This window comes from Oratosquilla oratoria, chromosome 40, assembly GCF_046742065.1.
Source record: "Oratosquilla oratoria isolate Oo_2021 chromosome 40, ASM4674206v1, whole genome shotgun sequence".
Classification (NCBI taxonomy): domain Eukaryota; kingdom Metazoa; phylum Arthropoda; class Malacostraca; order Stomatopoda; family Squillidae; genus Oratosquilla; species Oratosquilla oratoria.
In genome coordinates, this window is record NC_134816.1 from 1538784 (window position 1) to 1558772 (window position 19989).

General features: G+C 37.4%; 1 protein-coding gene across 4 annotated transcripts in view; it reads left to right on the plus strand.

Moving 5' to 3' along the window:
- The window catches only part of LOC143020618 (major facilitator superfamily domain-containing protein 6-like), a 71606-nt gene that overhangs the window by 8022 nt on the left and 43595 nt on the right, over positions 1 to 19989 (plus strand). For 2 of the 4 annotated variants that reach the window (XM_076177068.1, XM_076177071.1), the window contains one exon: positions 8183 to 8335. The exons of the other annotated variants lie outside the window; for them this stretch is intronic. In XM_076177068.1, coding sequence (XP_076033183.1) covers positions 8183 to 8335 — 153 coding nt within the window. Of the gene's footprint in view, positions 1 to 8182; positions 8336 to 19989 lie in introns of those variants that run through there. 4 annotated transcript variants of the gene reach the window in all.

A 19989-nucleotide genomic window follows, 5' to 3' on the forward strand; every position in this document is an offset into this window, starting at 1 on the left:
CACCTTATGACTCCCTCCTTGAACCATCCCCATTCCTCCTCCACTCCTAGTTCTACTCTATCCTTTACTCTTTCCCACTCCTCTCTCAACTTCTTCTTATACTCATTCTCCTTTTTGTCCTCATTTAAGCAGTTCACTCTAAGTACCTCCCTACCTTCTGCCCTTTTCCTCTTTCTCCACTTATTCTCCACTCTCAATTGACCTTCCACCAGAAAATTATCTGATATTCCCCCACTCTCTCCCCTTAGAACATGTACATCCTTAACTCTTCCTACAATACTCCTGGTCAACACTACATAGTCCATTAACGCTCTATCTGCCATCCTTCCATCCACCACCCTCTCCCATGTGTATTTATGCTTGACTTTCTTTTTAAACACTGTATTTGCTATCATCAACTCTCTTTCAAGACACATCTCCACCATCAACTCTCCATTACGATATTTGCCTCGAACTCCATACTTTCCAATCACTCCGTCAATTGGTTTATTTCCCACCCTAGCATTTAGGTCTCCCAATACAACTACTTTGATATTTCTCCCTAATCCCTCTATGCACTCATTTATATATACCCAGAATGCCTCCCTTTCCTCTATGTTATTCTCACTACCAGGCCCATACGCACTTACAAAAACCCACCTCTCCTTTCCCAGCTTCACCTTCATTCACATCAACCTTGATGACACCTCCTTCCACTCCACTACCCGTCTTACTTATCTCTTCACTTACTAGTGTAGCCACCCCTTCTCTCCCTCGTCCCCTCTTCACTCCTGAGTACCTCCCAGCTACATTCCCAAACTCACATTTGCCCTTTCCTTTCATTTTAGTTTCACTCAATGCCAGTAAATCCATCTTTCTTCTCACAAACATACTGCCTATCTCTTCCCTTTTACTCTCATCTGTACCACATCCACGCACATTAAAAGACCCAAAGCTTAGGGATCTGGTTGGAAAGCTCCCAGACCCTCTTATGCCTTTTCTTTCTTTTTTAGGAATGTTCCCTTATGGGGCTACAGGTAGTAAGACTCCTAATCCCATCCCCCGTCCCTTTTTGTCGCCTTTTACGACTCGAGAGGAAATACTTGGTGGCAGTATTCTTTAGCCCCCACCACAGGGTAGGTAGGCGAAAAAAGGAAATGAATATTCAGAGAAATGGTACAGGACAGTAACAAGGGGTTGGAGGACAGTATAACAGAGGGACAGTTGTAGTATAAAAGTGTCATAATTTCTCTATGTACAGAGTTTTCCTCTATCACAGACAAAATGATGTGTGACTCTGGTCCGTAGGGGCGGCCCATATAGACCCTAAGGTATCAACTGCATGCTACTTTGCCACAATAACATGCAGACAATACCCCAGACGGAGGTATTGGCTGCATGTTAATCGTACTTATTGTTATTTTTACCTATGTGCATTACCTTGCATTTACTTGTGTTAAATTTCATTAGCCACTTTTCAGACCATTGTTGTAATTTAATTAAATTTTCTTGAATGTCTAATTGGATTAAGAGATCATTTGCCATTCGGCACAGTTTTGTATCATCAGCAAATTTGGAGACAGTCTCATATGTTTCTTTTATGTTAGCTGCATGGGCCAGAGGAGCAGAATGAAACTTAATTCCATTGTGGAGCAAAGCAACTTTCAGGTTCACTTTTGAAGAGTCAATAAAGAAGCGCCACTCATTTCTGTCATATATACGGTTAAGTCCCTCCATAACAAAATATACATCATTGCAAAACACCACACCATCCTCATGTGAGGAAAACTTCCAAATCAAAATGTCGCTTACAATAAAAAATTATTTTGGGTTCTTTCTGGAGAAGATTCTAGCCCTTTAACCTGGAAGCAAGAAGTTAAGGTTGCTTTTTTGACAAGTTAAATCCCGCACAAGATTATTTTGATATCCCTGACTCAATAAATGTGGTTCACTTGAAGAACAGATTGGCTGAAAGTCCATGTCTTCTGTTTCTTTTTCCATAACCTCCTCACTTGACTCATCATCAATTAGTTCCGTTTGTTTTGGAGGGTCAGGTACAGGAAAGTCTTGACTGTGAGGTACTGGCCTCATAGCAGATGATAAATTAGGATATGCTACAATATGCTTAGGTGTTGATGTTATACCTTTTATATATGTGATGCAAAAATAGCAACCTGAAGTATGATCTTTTGGTTTTCTCCAAACCATAGGGATGGCAAAAGGCATATATGGCGTGAACCTTTTGTCCATGCAGTGAGAAGCCTGACACAGGTTACACAACACACATGAGGGGCCCAGCTTTTATCCTGGTTCCCCACTTTCCAGCCAAAATAATGTTCACAACTTTTTAATCAATGGCGTGAAACACCACCATTGTAACATGAATGTCAATACACCGCAAATAAAGCAAAAAATGAATGGTTTATACAGTTTCTTGGAATTGTGAAGGTGAATGGTGGGCACGCTACTGTACAATATCACAAACTTATTACCACACAAATGCACACTAACCGACCTCACACCAACACTTCAAACACAGTTCTACCAAACTTATAACAGTCTCACGTAGCGTTGCCAATCGCTTGATTGAAATTTATCCCACGTAACACAAGTAACCTAACATTCCGTGGAACAAAAACTGTGGGTGATAGAAAAAGTTGGCATTATTTTTGTATTCTGTATGCAAAAACATATAAGATACACCTATTGTTTTCCTTGGGACAAATTCTTTGTTGACCAGTGTAGACAATATTTCCCATAAACTTATAATCGCGAATAGTATTAGGTTTGTTGACAGTCGTGAAAAGTGTATTATTTATTCAGTATCTTTGTGGAACAGGGCGGACAGAATGTGCTACGCAACAGAGAGCATAATGGAAAAGAGAAAACATTTAGGAAATTCATTCCACGACATCAGCTACCCACTAAATATCTGGATTTCACTAAAGAGAAAAGTTAACAAGATTACCATTGCACTACACAACACGTGTCTTGATCCTTATGTTAAAAGAGAGGATTATAAGGAAGAATGAGGTAAATACAGCACAAAAGTCAAACAACACTGCGCGGAACTCTAACCAGAGTAAAAGATAAGGTAAAACATGAGGAGTGGACTACGCAGAGTTGGTGTTGAACGCCATATGCAAAATTCAACTTTCAATATATGAGGAAGATGGGAAATATATCAATTTGAGTCAGTTGCTGGGCATATGTGATAACAGATGTTTCTCTGACACCGTAGATTAATACTGTCGAGAATTGGCGGCTTCATTAACGTTTCCTTTATATATATATATAATATATATATATATATATATATATATATATGTATATATATATATAACATATACACACAAACGCACACACATGTATATATATATATATGTATGTATGTATATATATATATATGTATATGCATATACAGATATATATACATACATATATAGATATAGATAATATTTTTTATTTAAACTAATTACAAATGTAACTGAAGACGGAGGAAGTATACGAGGAATAGTTGAAGAATTTCACTGCCTTAACGTTTCAACCCTTAGGGTCTTGATCACAAAGCTTTGTGATCAAGACCCTTAGGGTCAAACGTTAAGGCAGTAAAATTCTTACATTATTACTCGTATACTTCCTCCGCCTTCAGTTACACATACACACACACACACACACACACACACACACACACACACACACACACATATATATATATATATATAATACATATACACACACATATATATATGTGTATATATGTATACATGTATATATATATGTATATATGTATATATATATATATATGTATATATATATATATATATATATATATATATATATATATATACACACACATTGAATTGTTCCCAGCACACAGATATTAATCTTTTTCAACCACATTAATTTTTCTCTTTAATTCCATGCCATCACGATAGAGACTGACAAGGAGTTCGACGGAAGCATATACGGAAACTGATATGTAGTCAAGCCAAGGACTCGAACCTGGCTGAGATGTGTTCAACCTACATTTATTTGTCCGTTTGTTTGGGTTAATTCTACTCACAAACTATCATATGCACCCTGTTTCACTTTCTGTAGAACACAGGCATGGACATTGCTTTTAACGTACAACATAACACCTCCACCTTTCTTGTGGTTTCTATCCCGATGAAAGTGTTTAAATCCCGCAATATTAAACTCGGCTTCAAACTATTTACCATTTAACCATGTCTCGGTTATTCCTATCATATCGAGATTTTCGCTTTTGACATACGCCTGGATTTCTTGGAATTTATTCCTAATACTACGAGCATTAAAGTACTTTGTTTTAAGAAGCTCATTATTATTTCTTTTTGACTCGTTTTGAGTTTCAACATCATGCCTTACATTATAATTTTGTTCTTTATTGACACCTTGCTTTATATTGACATTTGGTTCTTCATTGACATTGAATGCCTCATGGACATATTCCCCATCACGAACATTTGGTCCCCCACGGTCATCCGGTCTCTCATGAACACCTTGTCCCCCTCCGTCACCTCGTGCCACACCGGCCACCCATTGTTCGTTGACATTCTATCCGGCATCACTTCCTAAAATTATAGTCTGTCCTCCACTGACATTATATCCTACCGTGATATTTTGTCATCCACTCATTCGATCCTATCGTGATATTTTGTCCTTCATTGACATTACATCCTAATGTAATATGTTGTTCTCTACCGACATTATATTCTAAAATTATATTTTGTCCTACACTGACAAATTACACAACATTATTGCTTCACCCTACTCTGTTATCCCCATTACACTCTATTTCCCCTTCCTTTGAGTTTCTACCCAAAAAAAGGAATTAGTTCTTTACAAACTCCCACAATGAGGTTTGTAAGAACATCTTTGCCTCTGCGAGTAAGGTGGATCCCATCAGAAACATAAAGGTCATGACCCCTGGAAAAGAGATACCAAGGATCATGAAGGTGGTGCCCCAGTTGCGTGCACAAGTGTGATATCCTCTCATTGATCCCTATGGCTCTACTGTTCCAACACGAGCCTGCGTAGATCCTCGGAAGGATCCCACAGACTACCTGGCGGTTCCCACTCTCCTTCACCTCCTGAAGGAGGACATTATAATTCCAAACAAGTTCCTCTGATCTCACCACCCATATTGTTACTTCCCGTATGAACAATCGTAACCGTGTTTGTCCGCCTTTGCTCCCTTTGTCATAGCCTCACACCATGAAGTCCTCCATCAACAAGAACTGATTTACAGTCACCTCATCTTTCAGTAGAGCAAAAATATTAGCTAGAACTAGTGGTTACTCCGCAGGGCACCCGTTTACTGAACGCTGGCTCGACAATCGGGAACCCACGGAGCGCCACTCCCTCACGGCAGAGGCAGAAGTGGAAGAGGTGGAAACACTCTTTGGGTTGTGGGGAGGCTTCACTCTTCTCACAGAGCGTACCCTTTAGAAGACGAATTTCCTCCTCATACATTCTGAGAGGGTCCTCCAGGGTCACACAACCTTCACAAGCCATTTTGCTCCTTCGACAATACAAACAGCAAAGAGAAAATATAAATCAACAAAAGAAACAAAAATGGTCACTAAATCAACTAAATACACGTAGCTTACTCTGGTTTCCTTATACTGTTACTCCTACCTTTGGAGTACAATAACAAACCACTGTTTTCATTCTCAATCACTAGAACACTACACTTTTACACTTTATCTTATACCTGTAACTGTATAACGCTATACGTATACAATTACAAGAAACGCAACACAATCACTTGTCACTATTCGAAAATATAAACTTCACAGGGAATAATAAACTGTACAGGAGGTATTCAGTAGCTGGTGTCTCGGTAGAAATACGAGTTCACCATATTGTATGATTGATGTCGCTGTCCACTAGCGAATTATTCACATATATATATATATATATATATATATATATATATATATATATATATATATATATATATATATATATATATATATATGTCAGAAAACCCACAGTCGGACTGAAAGAAAAAATTGAGAAAACGATAATTTATATATTTCGGCTGTCAACTGTAACTGTAAGAGGCCGGTAGATAGAGGTAGACAATTGGGTAGATAGAGTGGTAGGTGGAGACGTATGCTAATTTTACGACTAAAGGTTTAAAAACAACGGCCGACAGAAAGGGCTTAGTCATACACGCGCTCGCTCGCGCCTTGTATATTGTAAACATTTCCTTAAAAGTGGCAGTTTGCCGACAAGATTGGCGAGATAAACACCAGATGAGGACGGAGCCTTTATTTGTACGACGTTTCGCTTATTACAGCTTTTTCAAGTACAAGTTGAGATACAAATGCTTTCCCTAATACCCATGGCCAGCAAAATATTAAATATCTAAACCACCCTTTGTGGACATTTCGCCCCTACGGACGTTTGGGCCAGCATTCTCATCCTTTCCCAGTGTCCAATCCCCCCCCTTCTCCTCCTCCTCCTCTTCTTCCTTCCCCCCCTTTTCTCTCCCCGTTCCCTCCTTTCCCCTTATTTAATCTCAAGCATTTGTATCTCAACTTGTACTTAAAAAAGCTGTAATAAGCGAAACGTCGTACAAATAAAGGCTCCGTCCTCATATGGTGTTTATCTCGTCGTTGTAAACATTGCTGATGTGGCAAAAATTGTAAACGTATAAACCATTTCCGTTGCGACATAATACTTACGTAAATAATATCGCTTGAAACAGTATAACAGCCTCTCTGATTGGAGAAAAAGGTGGAGGAGGAGAAAAATTATTGGCGCATGGAGGTAAAGACACGCCCTTAAGGAGTGGCACTTGTTTGAGAAGTAAAAGGATATTGGATTAATGAAATAGTGACGTCAGAACAAAGGTGGCTTGACGTATTGTATAGGGATGTCGAGTGGGACTCCCTTGGTGTAGCTCACAAAACCAAGTAGAAGAATGAAGATAAGAAAAATCAATATCATTTAATTCACTCCTCAAGCTTTGAGTGAAGGACTAGGCATGGGGCCTAAAGAAGAATGAAAATTACTAAGGGTTAAGTAACAGCGAAGCGAACAGTAACCCTCATCAGGAAAATACAAGATAAGCGAAGTAATTAGAGAAGTATATACTCCTTTGTCAAGGGGGGGGGGCATAATAAAAACTCAGCCTAAAAGCAGATTCAATTATCTTCCTCCTGAAACCACAAGTAGTGGTTATGATGACTAACATGATGGAATACAGCCAAACTTTCTTGATCATATTTGGCGGATCTGTTGTGTTCGACTAACCTAATGTTGAAGTCTCTCTTGGTTTGGCCTAGGTACACAAGATCACAATCTTGGCAGGGTAAGCTCTAGGAGAGATAGGAAAGACTTTTGTGTACGTTCACAATTTGCTTATGCACCTTGTTCAAATAAGACGTTTTAAAAATCCCCTATAGCATTACTATAGATTCTTCTGTCAATTTAATTTGATCGTCTCACATTTCCTTACCACTATCCTAACACAGCGCATGAACAAATTGTCTAAAGGAACTACCTTGGAAAATATAACTTTCTCCAGAAGAAAAACAACCAATAAAAGGACAATTTTTAATCATGTAGAACTCTATTAGGGATAATACCTGCGTAGCATTTACAAAAAAAAAAAAAAAAAAAAAAAAAAAGTTAAATGTAACCATAAAAGAGAGAATGAGAGAGAGAGAGAGAGAGAGAGAGTGAAATAGGAATATAAACGAGGGAGACAGCGTGTCCATAGATTGACGTTGGATAAATAGTAAACACTCAGTGAGAGCAGAGAACTACAGTTATAAAATTAGATCTTTATACAAGGTGAGATCGATTGTACTGCATATTTTTGGAAGAAGGTGATTAGAAAAGAGTTCTATTTTCTTTATTCAATGACATCGCAAAGACGAGGAGTTGAATGGAATACAAAATGTCATTGGTGGTTCAGACATCATTAACGTAGATGCTATACATTTTCTTTGTTTTTGATTTGAAGAGAGATGTTAGAAGCATACCAAACATCATCAGAGTACTAATACGTCAAATATAATTATATGTTGGAGAAGAAAAAAGATAACTGTTAGCAAGGGAAAAATATTAGGACTCAAGGGAATAAAGTTGGCATTTCTGCTGAAGAATTTTGTAGGGGGGTAAGCGCTGAGGCACGAACAAAATTAAACCTCCGATCATTTTTCAGATTCAAATTCGGCAGGCTACACCCAATTGGTCACAAAACACCGCCAAAATGCCATAACATCAGCAATTAAAGAGTTCTTCAGTGTGTTATGGGAAGATCTCGCAAACAAGACTCTGCTCCCGATCAAATTACTCTTTTTCCTGCTCTTCGGAGGTATGTTGTTATCTATAAGGCGTACAGTAGTTTCCAAGAGTTTTCACCACCTCACTGTTATTCACTATATACATATATGTATAGATAAACGCACACACACCACACACACACACACACACACACACACACACACACACACACACACACACACACACACACACACACACACACACACACACACACACACATATATATATATATATTATATATATATATATATATATAGTATATATATATATACATATATATATATATACATATATATATATATATACATATATATCAAGGACTACTATTACACAGGACGTGCGCACCCAGATCCCTGGGTCCCCTAGCGGAGGCCATTGCATTCTTTGTAACCTAACATTTTATATTGGACAAATATATCAAAACTAGACACCTAACATTGTATATAGGACAAATGTGTCAACTATTGACTTATTCAATGCCGTATATAAGTTAATGTAAACTTTTATAGTGAAATAAGAAACTATTTTTAAGGCACTGTTATGCTTTGGAATGCCAATTTTAGCCGGACTTAACAGGTATTATTGTATGAGGTTAGTGGACACCAGAATTGGTGATTTTTTTTTTCTATCTTTTTAAAAAATATAAAAAAAAATCGATTTTTTTTTATTTAAATCAGATTTATTTGATTTGAATAGATTTTGTTTATAGATTTTAAATATTGTGGGATTGGTATCTGATATGCGATCTGATTGCTAAAGGACATTTTTAGCATATCAATATAAGGAGCAGTGTTATATAGACTTGCCACAAGTATACAAGGAACGGTATAAGCCGTATGTGAGGACGGTATGCTCAGGTTCACTCGATTCATCGAAGAGTTTTCTCATCTTGGTGACATTTGCTGCACTGTCTGTCACAACAATTCCAATGTGACAACCAAAATCTTGTTCAGCCTTCTTGATCGAATTTTGTACAAGTTGTAGAAGATATTCAGCAGTATGAGGTTTCCTTGATGTGTCTATTGTGTCAATTAAATAGATCTGACCATTGGATGTTTTTAGAGTGACACATATTATGGGCTCATTATGGATGTTAGACCACCCATCAATTGAAAGACATACAGTTTCATTATTCAGGTGATCTGCACACTTTTTATATTCCTTTTCATACACAAGATCCAAGTACTTATCAGCAATATCTTTTCTGGATGGAGGAATATAACCTGGCCTCAGGCTCTGAACCATCTTGAGAAACTGAGGATGCTGAACAAGACGAAATGGTGAATTTGTAGGAAATATCTTTCTTGTAACTTCTTTGTCGATATTTTCCTTTTGAGAGACTGAAGTTTTTATGATAGATCTGTCCAGAGATGTTGATGACTTTCTTTTAGATGAAAATGATTTAGCAGAAGTGGCGCCTGTGGAGTCTGATAGTGACCTTTTAAATGGTGGAGTTAGGTTTGCAGATAATTCAAGTGGATCATGAAGAGATTGAAGCTGTTGATACAAATCCTGAAATGGAAACAGAAAATTTTAGCATATTGCATAATTAAAAATGAATGAATACAGTTTGATTTAGGCTACTTTTGAGTACAGTAGTTATTTTTTCAGATAATGATCATATTCACACAAGCCTCTAAATTATTTGGAAATAATTAAGAGGATATGAAATAGGTGGGCTTGGAATTCAGCCCACATAGGATTCAGTTCACTTTTAAGTTCTCTAAAAATAATGGGTTAGTTGGGTTAGGTTAGGCTAAATCCCTTTGGGCTGAATCCCATGTGGGCTGAATTCCAATGGAACCTGTGAAATATATTACACAATGTTGAATGAAATGAATATAAATCATCTATGCCCCAAAGTTGAGTGGATACAGTATATTACAGTGATAGTCATTACCCAAATTTAGAAGTAATGAAGTTGAAGTATCATCTCTTTAGGCCTTCACATTTTTATTGCACATGCTCTCCATTGTTCACCAAATTTATATAGTTGTGTATTAAAAGGAAAAAATGCACACAATATAAGTAAAATTATTTACCTGGGTCATCAATTTCTTCTGTATGCTGTGGCTGACCTTGGTATTTATCTCTGTGAGATTTTAATCTTGACACAATGCCTTGTATGTCCCGACTGCAGTCTTTGCATTTAGCTCGGTACCCTTTGCCAGAAGTTGTTGGTAGTTTTTCAAAATAATTCCAGACAGGATCATTTTTTTCTGCCTGAAGGAACCACTTTGCCAGGTCCAGAAGACATCCTTCCTGGTTGATTCCAAAGCAGCAACTGACTCATTGAGAGGCTGCTTACCTAGAACAAGTTTCAACAAGAATCTTGTTGAAACTTGTTATGGGCTGCACAGTGATATATAATACATGTAGGCTTATACCACGTTCCTTGGATACTTGTGGGAAGTCTATATAACACTGCTCCTTATATTAATATGCAAAAAATGTCCTTAAACAATCAGATTGCATATCAGATAGCAATCCCTCAATATTTAAAATCTATAAAAAGATATATTTAAATCAAATAAATCTGATTTAATTTAAAAAAAAAATCTTTTATATATATATATATATATATATATATATATATATATATATATATTATAAAAGAAATTGCCAACCATGGTGTCCACTAACCTCATACAATAATACCTGTTAAGTCCGGCTAAAATTGGCATTTCAAAGCATAACAGTGCCTTCAAAATAGTTTCTTATTTCACTATAAAAGCTTATAGTAACTTATACTGCATTGAATAAGTCAATAGTTGATATATTTGTCCTATATACAATGTTAGGTTTCTAGTTTTGATATATTTGCCCAATATAAAATGTTAGGTTACAAAGAAAGCAATGGCCTCCGCTAGCGGACCCAGGGATCTGGGTGCGCACGTCCTGTGTAATAGTAGTCCTTGATATATATATGTATATATGTATATATATATATATATATATATATATATATATATATATATATGTTGAGACATAATGACAGGTTGACGTAAGCGGAGTAGGAAACACAGGAGTCTTAGTCTTGAGTTTATTCCTGACTAGTTTCGCAGGTATGCTTTTCCAAAGGAATGGGTTTACAAACGGGCTGTGGGCATTATATACATGGGGTGGACCTCACTACCTCCTCGTGTTACCAAAGTTGGTGACGAGTGTGAACATTACATTGTGGCTAATGTAACAATGATGAAGTTTTACAATTGAATATGATGATAACACTAATAACAAAGAAATTATTAATAGTAATTGTAACAATAATAATGATAACAATGATAATGAAAATGAAAATTTAAATATTTAAATATATATATAACAATGATAATGATAATAGTAATAATAATAATAATAGTGATAATGATAATAATAATAATAATTATAATAATAATAATAATAATCATAATAGTGTTGAAAATAAATAGTAATAAATAATGTTAAAAGAATAATAATCATGATTAAAAGTTGGGGATAATATTAAATGGTGAAGGAACAATGTAGAAATGATGGAGGATATGTGAATTGGTAGCATGTGAAGTAAAGTAAGGTAGCATGGTGCAAGAAGGAACGTCATAGTAAAAGGAAGAAAGCTGGAGAGGGTAGGCAGAAGTAGATACCTTTTTCCCACTTCTGCCTACCCTCTCCAGCTTTCTTCCTTTTACTATGACGTTCCTTCTTGCACCATGCTACCTTACTTTACTTCACATGCTACCAATTCACATATCCTCCATCATTTCTACATTGTTCCTTCACCATTTAATATTATCCCCAACTTTTTATCATGATTATTATTCTTTTAACATTATTTATTACTATTTATTTTCAACACTATTATAATTATTTTTATTATTATTATTATTATAATTATTATTATTATTATTATTATTATTATTATTATTATTATTATTATTATTATTATTATTATTATTATTATTATTATTATTATTATTATTATCATTATTATTATTATTACTATTATCATTATCATTGTTATATATATATTTAAATATTTAAATTTTCATTTTTATTATCATTGTTATCATTATTATTGTAACAATTACTATTAATATTTTCTTTGTTATTAGTGTTATTATCATATTTAATTGTAAAACTTCATCATTGTTACATTAACCACAATGTAATGTTCACACTCGTCACCAACTTTGGTAACACGAGGAGGTAGTGAGGTCCACCCCATGTATATAATGCCCACAGCCCGTTTGTAAACCCATTTCTTTGAAAAAGCATACCTGCGAAACTAGTCAGGAATAAACTCAAGACTAAAACTCCTATGTTTCCTACTCCGCTTACGTCATATATATATATATATATATATATATATATATATATACATACATATATATATATATATATATATATATATATATATATATATATATATATATATATATATATATATATATATCTATAACTCTCTAAAAAAAATTCTGGAGCGCTCCCGATCTGAGTCGGCCGGCCCGGGGGTGTCTGCGACTTCCATTGTGTTTCTGGGACACCCCGCCGGCCTAGCTGTAAGCATACATTTGAAAGTTAACGGGTTGGGGTTTCTGAACTACGGCCCCCTTCTCGGAGTTGGTTATCGTTAAATGGCTAAAGAAACTGAAGCTCAGAGAAAGAGGAGGATACGACATTTCTGGAGTTGGGTCACCACGAAGAAGAGCCAAGACAAGAAAAATGTACAAAACAATAAAGCGCTTTTCAACAAGTTAACAGCAGAGCACTCTTCTTTATTCCCTTCTCTATACGCTGATAACCAACGTTTCTGGTTGGAGAAGGACATTAAAGAGTTTCATCGGAAAACTCTGTCTCTCAACAAGATTCTTCGAGATAGTAAGGACTATGAATACGAAGATTCTCTTTTCGACTCCATTCCCTTATTGGAAGAAGCGATTAATGAAGAAACGTCAGATAATTTCATTAAGCATTACTTTGCGGGATACAAGAGTTATGCCAATAACGGAGGAAAGTGGTGCCATAAGACGTACCAGAAGCACTACCTTGAACGGATCTTTAAGAAGTACAAAGTGGCTGAAAAGAGGAACAAACACGCTATAAAGAAGGTCCAAAGAGAAACAGAACAGAAGAAGAAAAGAATACAGTTAGAAGCAGAAGAGAAAGAAAGAACAGAGCGGAGAAAGGAGGAAGCTGAACGAAAGAAGAAGTTAGCCGAAGAAAAGGAAAGAGAAGCTACAGCAAAGGCGAAGGAATTAGAGAGAAAGAGACTCGAGGCCGTAGAAGCTTCAAGGAGGAAAAAGGAAGAGAGGGAACAAAGACTTCTCGAGACAGAGACGTTTAGAGCCAATAGAGAAAATAACAGAGAGTAAATGAAGAAATACAAAGAGATACTAGCAAGACAAGAGAAAGGAATAATTTTAGTAACAGAAGAAGATAAGAAGTTACTCGAAAAAGTCCGGGAGGAAAAGAAGGAACATTGGGAAGGGGTGGATAAAGCTTGAAATGACGGATTACGAAGAAGACTGTAGTGGTTTGAAAGCACGAATAAGGGACACCTACGACGTTGTGGAACACAGCATTGGAAAACTTGGCGACGTAAAGTGCAAGTACTGTGATGCTTTAAGGTGGAAAAGGGAGACAGAGGGTTTGTGTTGTAGATCGGGACAAATCCCAGCTGTGAAACCCTCTGAGATAAAAAACGAAGAGTTCAAATCACTATTTGAAGGTGTTACCCCTCTTTCTAAAAGATTTCTTAAGAACACAATCGGGTTTAATACTGTCTTTAGTTTCAGTTCCTTTGCAACATCCAAGAAATTGGAAAATGCAGCTGAAAAAGCTATGGTGTACAAGATAAAGGGTGCTATATACCACAGAACCAGTTATGTGAGGCCAGAGTTATTAGTGGGAGACAAGGAGACTCGAGGTATGTTTTCGGACGAAGAAAAGTTTTCCAACGGAGACGTAAAGGACTTAACACGGAGAAGACCTAACGGGGTTGTCGATAACTTCCTAGATCTCTATTTCTATAACAGTAGAGAGGAACAAATTAGACTCAGAACCTATAAAGTCTCTAAGTTGTTTTTGGAAGCACCTATAAGCAAGGAGAAAAAATCAACTAAATTCAGAAGAGAAATAGAAGAAAGAGAGTACAACGAGAACGAGGAGATAATTCGTATAATATTCAACTACCTTCTCGAAAACAATAAGTGTTTGAGACAGATTTTGTCTGAAATAGAAAACTCCAGGGAACTGATAGCATTGCATATTGAAAAGCATAAAGAGATACCACAAATGAATCTCCAACTTAAAGCGGTTGAAAACTTTGAAACGAAGGAACATAAAGGAGTTTACCACCTTCCGACATCAAATGTGACTGTGGGTGGTATAGTGAATCTAGACGACGAGCACGATCCTCTTTTAATAAAGATAACCAGTCCCAAGAAGGATTCGAAATATAAAATTAGGTTTGTGGATCACACCAATTTCTTTTATGATCCGTTCCAGTACCCTTTATTGATACCCAACGGAGATATGGGTTACACGTATCTTTTGCGGTCTCTGAAGGCTAACAAAGCTGGGAACGAGAAGAAGATTTCTCCGTGCGCATATTACGCTTCTATGTTTATGGAAAGAGAGAACTGTTTCACAGCTCTCTTTCAATGTCGAACACTGTTCCAGAGGTTCGTTATTGACTGTTACGTGAAGGCTGAATCAAATCGATTAGATTATATCCGTTTTAACCAACATGAAATCAGAAAAGAGAGGTCCGATATTCTTAAGAGTGATTCAGCCCATAAAGGACAACGAGTGCTACTTCCTAAGTGTTTCGTGGGAGGCGCCCGAGATACACGAAAGAGAGGCAACAGGATGCGTTAAGTTTTGTGTCAAGATACGGTTCTCCGGATTTTTTCATAACTTTCACTATGAATCCGAAATGGAAAGAATTGACACTATACGGCGACACTATTAACGTCTGTAATCGTCCAGATATAGTTAGTCGTGTTTTTAAACTCAAGGTAGACCAACTAATGAGAGAGTTATTAACAGATAAAATATTCGGAGAAGTCTCAGCTCATTTGTACAGCATTGAGTGGCAGAAAAGAGGCTTGCCTCACGTTCACATTCTTCTATGGATGAAACGTAAAGTGACTGAAAATACCGTTTCGAGCCTAATATCCGCCGAGATACCCGACAAGAAAAAACACCCAGAACTGTATGATATTGTTACCACTAACATGATACACGGACCGTGCATAGGCTACGATGAAAGCTCCGTGTGTTGTAATGGGAAGAAAAACGATAGAGGGACGTGCCAGAAAGATTTTCCGAAACAGTGCCGTTCAACGATAAAATTCGGAAACAACGGCTACCCTCTCTACAGGAGAAGAGCTGTGGGAGAAGGAGGTTTCTCCTTTGTGAAAAAGTTAAAGGGACAGGAAGTAACTATCGACAACTCATGGGTGGTGCCTTACAACCCCTATCTTTGCTTGAGATTTAACTCTCACATAAACGTAGAGTGTTCAAATTCTATTAAGGCTATAGCGTACGTTACAAAGTACGTCAACAAAGGATGTGACAGAGTTCTATTCACTAAAACCGAGGGAACCGAAGAAATCAATGAAATTAAGAACTTCACGGATGCAAGATTCGTTAACTCCAACGAAGCAACTTGGAAGATCTTCAGATTCCCCATACACAGTAGTTACCCTCCTGTTATGAATCTGGACCTCCATTTAAAGGACGAAAACGAAGTATTCTTCAACGCCGATTCCTCAAAGGCAGACATAAAAAAGAAGGCAAACAGAGACACTCAGTTGACAGTATTTTTCAAATTATGTAGCGTTAACGAATACGCAGCCACCCTAACTTACAACGAAGTAGCTGCTTACTTCAAGTACAGCATTCCGAAATCATGTTGGGAGGAGAGGAAAGGTAACACTCACGCTATTGGAAGGATAAGAGCTGTAACGAACAAGACAGTAGAACTGTTCTATATGAGAATGCTTCTAACCCACAAGAGAGGTCCCAAATCCTTCGAAGACCTCAGGATGGTGGACGGTGTACTCTATGGAACTTACAGGGAAGCCGTTAAGGCTATGGGTCTTTTAAAAGATGAAGAGACTTGGAAACAGACTATCCTGGAGATAATAAACTACACAAATGACCGCAAAGAACTTCGTTCGACTTACGCTAGCATGTTAGTGTTCTCGGATCTAAAAGACCAGAAAGATATCTGGGAAGAAACAAAGGATCTCTTCTCGAGTGATTTTCTATATCTTAGAGGGTTGAAGGATTACAACGACGAAATATACCTCGATGCTCTTGACGACATCCAAGAACAAGTTTTCAATTGTGGAGGAGGAAACATAGTCCACTACGGCTTACCTTCTTCCAGAAATGGAGAAAAGTCTTCAAACGTGATAAGGAGGGAGAAAGCCTATAATTCTAAAGAATTGTCCGAGACAGTGGAGAGAGCTCTCCCTCTATTAAACAGAGAGCAGAAGATTTGTTACGATAAAATCATTGAAAGTGTTGGTTGTGAGACGGAAAACAAAAGCAAAGCGTTCTTCTTAAATGCACCTGGTGGGACAGGAAAGTCCTTCCTTTTGAATCTTCTTCTAGACACAGTTCGTTCGAAGAGTAAAGTGGCTTTAGCTGTGGCTTCTTCGGGTATAGCAGCTACTGTCCTTCACGGGGGAAGAACTGCCCATAATATGTTCAAGATACCACTGATGGAACATAACGAAAGAAAAACATGCAACATAAAGCACAAGTCCGAACTAGCTCGATTGCTTCTTATGTCTTCTTTGATTGTGTGGGACGAAGCAGTGATGGCAAATAAGAACACAATCTCAGCCCTGGATATCACTTTGAGGGACCTTTCCGGTCTTGATATTTTCATGGGAGGAAAGACGTTCGTTTGTGCTGGAGACTTTAGACAGATATTACCAGTTGTAAGAGGAGGAGGAAAGAACGACGAGTTGAACAGTTGTCTGAAATCAAGTTACTTTTGGCCTTTCTTCGAAGAGTTAGAACTGATAAAGAACGTTCGACTTAAGAGTGAAGACGAAGAAAACATAAACTTTGCAGAGAAATTATTAGAAGTTGGAGAAGGAAAGTACAAAGAGTGTCACTTCGGAGAAGGTTTCGGGGTGTTAGTTGACAGCAGAGAAGAGTTAGTTGAAAGAGTGTACAGAGGAATGGGAGAGAACATATCTAACGTCTCTTTCTTTGAAAAGAGAGCTATAATATCTCCCACGAACAACGACGTCGAAATCATTAACGAGTTTGTGTACAATAAAGTGAATTGGTAAGGAAGTGGTTTACATGAGCGTAGATGTCGGTTGTGAATCAATAGAAGGGATGGACGTTCAGGCGTCAGTTTTCAATTTTATGGATAGCCCTTCCATTCCTCCACACAAATTAAGGTTGAAGGAAGGAGCAATTGTGATGGTTATGAGGAACATTTGCCCTCCGAAAATCTGTAATGGGACTAGAGTTATGGTAACAAATTTGAGAAGGAACGTTATTGTTGGAACACACAGATCTTACTTCCTAGAGTTACTTTAGAGGCAACAGACACTCCTGTAGCCTTCAAGAGATACCAGTTCCCTGTCAAACTCTGTTACGCTATGACAATAAATAAGTCCCAGGGGCAGACGTTTGAGAAGTGTGGTGTGCTACTGGATTCATCACAGTGCTTCGCACACGGTCAACTATACGTAGCGTGTTCTAGAGTTACCAGCCACGATTCCCTCATAGTTTTTCCAGGATATACAAAGAAAGGGGAAGAATACGAGTTGAGACCTTGGGTGAATTGCGTTTATGAAGAGGTGTTCTGTGATGTGGATAAAAGTAAAGTTTCTTCTTTGGAGGATTTAATCTTTGAAGATAACTCTGAAACCTCAAGGATACCAGAAGAGGAACCCGATCAATCCATAGTCAGCATATCACGTTCTGTGTTCGAGAAAACAGAAGGAGAAGTAGCTGCGATGATCTTACCAGAAGAACTCTTCGAAGAAGAGAACTACTTGAGTCGAGGGGAAATGGAGGATAAAATTGAAGAAATCGAAGAGAAGATTGGAGAGAAGATTGAGGAGAAGATTGAGAAGATTGAGGAGAAGATCGGAGCTAAGGATACCAAAAACGAAGAAAGATTTGAAAAGATTGTCTACGAAATAGATGAGATTAAAACCATGTTGAAGGATTTCGTAAAGAGAAAGAATAGCAGCGAAGAAGAGGACAGCGAAGAAGAACTCACCCCCAAGAGAAAAAAGAAGAAACTACATTAAATGTATAGTTCTAAGGTGTTTTAAGTAAAAGGCAGATGAAAATCTTTGGTTTTATTAACTTTTTTATGTGTATCATCAATGCCCGAAGGGCTGGGTGCGAAGCACCCGCGGGCGGAGCCCGCCTCGCCGAAGGCCAAGCACACCTGGCGTAGCCAGGTCCGGCGGAGCCGGGTGCTTGTATATATATATATATATATATATTGATTGAAGTTCACAGCAGCTTCTGCGTTCACGACTTTTTTGCTGAGAAGTTCTACAAAAAAAGTTCTAGCAAAAAAGTCGTGAACGCAGAAGATGCTGTGAACTTCAATCAAAATTGTCTACATGAGAACCTGCTACCGAAATACACCAATATATATATATATATATATATATATATATATATATATATATATATATGTATATATATATATGTATATACATATATATATATATTTGGCTGGGTACTTTGTATTTTTCATTAGTTTTTTGTTACACAATGAAATGTGTCTCCTTGTACAAAAACACAAAATTTTCGGAAATACATTACCTACATTATAAACACTAAAGTATGATTTATGCATTGAAATGGTTGTACAGAGAAAAAATGGTAGAGGAAAAGAGCTATGGCAATGACATTCATATAAGTCTTGCGGATGTGGAAACCCTTACAACATATTTTAAAGGGATGGCCAGCAATGTGTCACTAGAGATCGATCAGAACAAGACAAAATTATGGAAGTTGCAAAAATGACCCAGTTGAGGGGAAATGTCAACCTTGCGTGCATGGAGGAGATAGTTGATTTCTATACCTAAGAACTGTTACGTCGCAGAACTTTGTAAGGTCGGAAGAGGTCGCAGCAATGATTGGGGCTGCAGACAGGTGTTGTTTTAGCCTCACGGACATATTAAAAAAAATATCGATATCTAAAACAATAAAAAAGATAGGAATTTTTAATACTGTAATCCGTCCAGTTTTGATATATGGGTGTGATATATGGTCTCTCGCTAAAGCAATGGAAAAACTTGTTGAAATCTTTGAAAATAAAGTCTTAGGAAGAATTGCAGGTTCTATCTTCGATAAGGACGCAAATGAAGACGACACAAAATAGAGCTCAGAGATATAACTGGACAGCCCAACAGGACTCAGGTGGGCAGAACACATGACATGCATTAATTAAAACAGGATACCTAAGAAGATATATATGGAAGAGGTCATTGGAAGGAGACCTATGGTTCGGCCAAGGAAGAATTGGAGATGTTTAGAGGAGGACGTGCGCATCAGTGAAAGAAACCCGAACGAATAGCTCCAACTAGCTTAAGATAGAAAAGGATGGAGAGTCCTGTCACGATCGGCCATGGGTCAACAAGTAGCCTGAGCTGCAACAAAGAGAGCACAGAAAAGGTTGCTTGATTTGGGATGGGAGTGCTT